We start from the raw sequence: 5,766 nt of genomic DNA, 5'->3' as shown, positions 1-5,766 counted from the left end.
CTATACATGAGGAAGAACAGAAGTTGCTTGATAACAGAGTTCAATCAGAGAACAAATAAATCGCACTACATACATGGCCGGAGGCTACAAAATCATTATACATATAGTTTACATATATACAGGATTGAGCTGAAAAGATGCTGAACATCAGGACATCATCAAGCAACCCAAGAAAAGCGAGACAGAGGCTGAATTAACATGTGAGCAAAACAATCCAGATTTCCTGACAGACAGAAGAGCTTTTCTACATCCTGATCAAACACACAGACGCTTGTGAATCTGATATTCCAGCATTCAAAGCAAGGGCAGATTCTTTCCAACGAGAGTCTTTCAGGAAGGCAAAAGGAAGCGGACGTTGCGAGCGGAAGAAGAGCATGAGATGAGCAGATGAGGAGGAGATGTGTGAGGAGGAGATGTGTGAGGAGGAGATGTGTGAGGAGGAGATGTGTGAGGAGGAGATGTGTGAGGAGGAGATGTGTGAGGAGGAGATGTCTGAGGAGGAGATGTCTGAGGAGGAGATGTCTGAGGAGGAGATGTGTGAGGAGGAGATGTGTGAGGAGGAGATGTCTGAGGAGGAGATGTCTGAGGAGGAGATGTGTGAGGAGGAGATGTGTGAGGAGGAGATGTCTGAGGAGGAGATGTCTGAGGAGGAGATGTCTGAGGAGGAGATGTCTGAGGAGGAGATGTCTGAGGAGGAGATGTCTGAGGAGGAGATGTGTGAGGAGGAGATGTCTGAGGAGGAGATGCGTGAGGAGGAGATGCGTGAGGAGGAGATGCGTGAGGAGGAGATGCGTGAGGAGGAGATGTCTGAGGAGGAGATGTCTGAGGAGGAGATGTCTGAGGAGGAGATGCGTGAGGAGGAGATGCGTGAGGAGGAGATGCGTGAGGAGGAGATGCGTGAGGAGGAGATGTCTGAGGAGGAGATGTCTGAGGAGGAGATGTCTGAGGAGGAGATGTCTGAGGAGGAGATGTCTGAGGAGGAGATGTGTGAGGAGGAGATGTGTGAGGAGGAGATGTGTGAGGAGGAGATGTGTGAGGAGGAGATGCGTGAGGAGGAGATGCGTGAGGAGGAGATGTGTGAGGAGGAGATGCGTGAGGAGGAGATGCGTGAGGAGGAGATGCGTGAGGAGGAGATGCGTGAGGAGGAGATGTGTGAGGAGGAGATGCGTGAGGAGGAGATGCGTGAGGAGGAGATGCGTGAGGAGGAGATGCGTGAGGAGGAGATGCGTGAGGAGGAGATGTGTGAGGAGGAGATGCGTGAGGAGGAGATGTGTGAGGAGGAGATGCGTGAGGAGGAGATGTCTGAGGAGGAGATGTGTGAGGAGGAGATGCGTGAGATGTGTAAGGAGATGCGTGAGGAGGAGATGTGTGAGGTATATCGTGAGCATGGAGAGACACTGTGGACTAACATCTCAAACAACTGACACAAACTACGCTCAGCCCACTAAACGAGCTTCGTGACAAACTCGGCCTGCCATCTTAGTGTTGATCATCTGGTATGTGAATAACAAACGTGCTGAAAACTCTTTTTCCTCGACACGGACGATATGAAAGAGGAAGCCCACGAGAAACACTCACAGGAACTACTGAGACTAACACTGACTCTAATGTGAGCAGCTCAGACAGACAGGAGGAGGAAAAGAAGAGCAAGAGAAGAATGAAGAGCAGAAGTCGGGCCGCAGCTCAACTCAGATGTAAACTTGATATTTCTCTTCATCTGACCGGTGTGTGTGTGTGTGTGTGTGTGTGTGTGTGTGTGTGTGTGTGTGTGTGTTCATCACGGGCAGGGCGTCCGCGGTTGCCTCTGTGGAAGCCCGTTGTGGGCGGGGCGATCCGAGCGATAGCCTGAGGAGTGGGTGGAGCCTCGCACACTATTGGCTGGCTGGGATGTGAGGTCACCCTGGGGTCTCGCTCTATTGGTCGGCTGGGATGTGAGGTCACTCTGGGGTCTCGCCCTATTGGCCGGCTGGGATGTGATGTCACTCTGGGGTCTCGCCCTATTGGCCGGCTGGGATGTGATGTCACTCTGGTGACTGCGCTCTCCCTGGTTACGGTAGTTGCTTCGACCAGGGTTTCGCTCAGGGTGGGTGTTTCCATTATAGCGCTGGTTTCCCTGGTAACCGTGAATGAAGCGCCTGTTGCCCTGGAAGATCTGCACAGCAGAGAGAGAGAGAAAGAGAGAGAGACATGTGCCAGTTCAGAAAGAGCACATGACAGCTGGAATAAATGAGCATGTGTGACTCTTCACCTGTTTGTGTGGCCCACCGGGGCGGCCCGTGTACGAGGAGGCCTGAGGCTCAGAGGGGGGCGGAGCTTGGACAGGAACTGAGCCTGTGACGGAGGAGGAGGAGGAGCTACAGCGAGAACGGCTGGAGTAGCTCGTCTGAGGATGATACACTGCACGTGCACACACGCACACACACACACACACACATCAACACTTCATACGTTCATTAATATGGAAAACACAGTCCTGTTCCCTGCCGCACCTGATCCGAACGACATGATGCTGCACTTCAGAGGCTCCAGATCATGGGAGAATTTCACAGCTTTACCAAGATCCTCATCATACTTGCGCTCACTGACAAAGTGCTGGAGAGAGAGAGAGAGAGAGAGAGATATATGAGGCAACTGCTGAAGAAAAGAGATGTTTGTAATGTTTTAAACTGCCGTGTGTGTGTGTGTGTGTGTGTGTGTGTGTGTACCTTAATGTCAGCTCGTAGTTCAGTCAGCTGTTCTTCAGTCAGTGATGCTGATTGGTCAGCCAGTCTCTTCAGCGCCTCCGCTCTCTTCTGACGCCCATCCAGAATCGCCACTGTCACACACACACACACACACACACACACGAGATCATCTTCACTGAACACAGTGATCTCACACAAACACTGCTGCTGACTCAAACTGCATAGTCTAGTCTTCACTGCATAAATTAACTAATCTTTGTTAAAGCTACAAAAATTATATTGTACATGCAGAGAAAACAGAACACAAATTCAGTTTCTGTCAGTTCTCTTTCATGTCTTTATGTTCTCAAATGAAAAAATCACTTAAAGTTTAAACTGACAGAACCTAAAATACATGCAAATGATAAACTTTCACACTATGATTGTTAACCCTTGCAATTAATCAGAGAATCACGTGTGTTTCAGACTGTGTTGCCTGGCCCGTACAGATCTCATGCAGCCCTAGCCAACAGTTATTGACAGAACAGACACACTGACAGTTAGCAGTGCGGTCACTCTACTCACTGGCTTCTGCTTTGACTTTGTCCATCTCGCCGAGAAGCGCCACCTCTCGATCCATGAGACTGAACAGAGAACAGGAACATTAGAGACAAACAGATCTCATGCTGAATAAACACTTGGCTTGATTTTGAACTGCTGGTTTGCATCCGGTGCTCATAAACGTATCCATATGACACCCTGAGATTATTGCACGTCTAAATGCTTTGCTGAGTCTGTTTGCTAAAGTTTGGCATAAACCTGCTGGTCACAGTGGGCGAGTTCAGGTTTCCTCATCTGTGTAACAATCAGGGATTAACAGCATCTGTCCTTTCCCTAAGTTTAAGACATTAACAGAACTCATATAGGCCTACTTCATTACATGACTCCAAGTAAAATATAAATAAATACTTTCTTTCAGTAGTTAGATGCTCTGTAGTGTTTGGTGATGAGCGAAGAGTGAAAACAGGAGAATAAGTACCTATATAGATGAAGACGAGTGTGTTAGTGTATGTGTGAATGTATGTGCGAGTGTGTTAGTGAATGTGTGTGCGTGTGTGAGTGTAAGTGCATGCATGAGCGTGTTAATGTATGTGTGAGTGTGTTAGTGTATGTGTGAATGCGTGTGCGAGTGTGTTAGTGCATGCGTGAGCATGTTGGTGTATGTGTTAATGCGTGTGTTAGTGTATGTGTGAATGCGTGCGCGAGTGTGTTAGTGAATGTGTGTGCGTGCGTGAGTGTAAGTGCATGCATGAGCGTGTTAATGTATGTGTGAGTGTTAGTGCATGCGTGAATGCCTGTTAGTGCATGTGTGTGTGTGTAAGTGTGTAAGTGAATGTGTGAATGCCTGTTAGTGTATGTGTGCGCGTGCGTGAGTGTTAGTACATGCATGAATGTGTGAATGCGTGTTAGTGCATGGGTAAGCGTAAGTGTGTTAGTGCATGAGTGAGCGTGTTACGGTGTGTGAATGCGTGTGCGTGCATGAGTGTGTGTGTGTGTGTGTGTGTGTGAGAGAGATACCAGCTCTGCAGCTCAGCAAACGTCTGCTTCATTCTCTTGATGGATAAGTCCATCTCGTCCTTCACCACGACTCTGTAGCGAGACAGTGACGCTGCACATCTCTGCAGGTCCTTCACGGAGCGATCCACGTTCGGCCCTGACAAAACACCAAACATTTACAACACTAGACTTTCACACAGTCCCCTAAGAGAGCACAACATCTAAGGTCACTCTGAGCATGAAGAGTGTACTAGTGTTCCCTCGAGTATCTGTCCGTGTGCTTGTGACGCATGAGCCACAAAACTTCAAGCCGTCAAAACTTTCAATCGTCAAGAATTAAACATTTTGAACTGTCAACCTCTCAGATTGACACACTGTTTTTACAGAATCCATTTATTAAAGCAGGAATATCCATTGTGACGACCTCTGCTGTTGGTTTTGGGAATTGCGGTTTGGTACCTGAACCCACTAATTACCTCAATTGACAGTCAACTGGAAACACCTGTGACAGTGCCTTAGACGCTTCTTAAGAGATCACCAACTGAGCCGAGAGAGAGGGGACTTTGGTTTTGGATTTGCTTTTGGACTTTGTTTGCGTATTTTGTTACCCTATGCATTTACATTTCAACTTCAACATTGCATTACACTCCCAACCATGCATCTTGCTTTACACACTGATCTTGTTGATGAATACAGAAACACTTATTTTTAGGGGTTCAAGCATGAAATGCTGAAACCCTATTGTAATTGTAAGGATTTGTAAAACTGACCGTGCAGGACAAACCGTAAGGCCTAGAGACTTGAAACCTGGCCAGATGGTAGGCCTCAATTTGGGGACAACCTATCAGAGTATGACCCCGATTGGCGCTACAGCAACCAAAAGTACAAAATCGCTCATAACTCTTAGGCCGTTTGTCCTAGACTGTGATCCCTGGCTTGAGGCGGACAAAATGTGTATCATCCAATTTCGATTTAGGCGGGAAATGTCAAAGAAATTTTCTGCTATGTCGAATTGTGTCCAAAACCTACTATTGCGAACTAGTCCCTGGTTTTTCGCCCGATCGGAACCAAACCAGTCTAGGACAATTCTCTGGACTCTCTAAATCAATAATTATCAAAAAAAAGTTGAACTTTTGCATTTGGGTGGCTGTAACAGGGTCGGTTAGAAAAGGGGTGTGTCAAAATACACTCAAATGTCTATAAATCCTAAAGGAAAACTCATATGTGACATAACATCATTAACAAGCATGCCAAATTTTATGGAGATCGGACGATAGGTGGCGCTATAACTGTTAAAAAGCTTTAAAACCATATATTTCCTATGGTACATTGCCTGTAAATGGTCTTTTCCATTAAAATAAAACTTAACTTTTGATGCTTTTGTGCTTAAAGGCCTTAACTGCTTGAACCCCGATAAATGCTGCTTGCAGCTTTAATTTTTAATTATTTTGTTGCCTTATTTTGTAATTAAATAAATTTGCAATGGGAAGAAGCACAAGAGCGGGTTCACTCTTCTTCGTGTATTAGACACGGTTTAATACAATTC

At 46.7% G+C, this 5,766-nt stretch overlaps 1 protein-coding gene across 2 annotated transcripts in view; it reads right to left on the bottom strand.

Annotated features, from left to right (window-relative positions):
• Positions 1–644: 644 nt before the first annotated feature.
• Positions 645–5,766, bottom strand: part of spats2 (spermatogenesis associated serine rich 2) — a 14,927-nt gene continuing 9,805 nt past the window's right edge. Inside the window, exons 6-12 of one of the 2 annotated variants that reach the window (XR_013820321.1) lie at positions 4,242–4,377; positions 3,249–3,307; positions 2,706–2,815; positions 2,490–2,592; positions 2,249–2,397; positions 1,198–2,152; positions 645–837 (exon numbers count right to left, since the gene is read on the bottom strand). Coding sequence is in view for 1 of the 2 variants with exons in the window: in XM_079899010.1 (XP_079755136.1) it covers positions 1,778–2,152; positions 2,249–2,397; positions 2,490–2,592; positions 2,706–2,815; positions 3,249–3,307; positions 4,242–4,377 (932 nt within the window). In the remaining variant the exon portion in view is untranslated. Of the gene's footprint in view, positions 2,153–2,248; positions 2,398–2,489; positions 2,593–2,705; positions 2,816–3,248; positions 3,308–4,241; positions 4,378–5,766 lie in introns of both variants that reach the window. The other variant, XM_079899010.1, reaches the window with a different exon arrangement.

This window comes from Squalius cephalus (assembly GCF_949319135.1).
Source record: "Squalius cephalus genome assembly, contig: scaffold_125, whole genome shotgun sequence".
In the NCBI taxonomy this organism is placed as follows: Eukaryota; Metazoa; Chordata; class Actinopteri; order Cypriniformes; family Leuciscidae; genus Squalius; species Squalius cephalus.
This window is presented reverse-complemented; position numbering and strand designations above follow the sequence as displayed.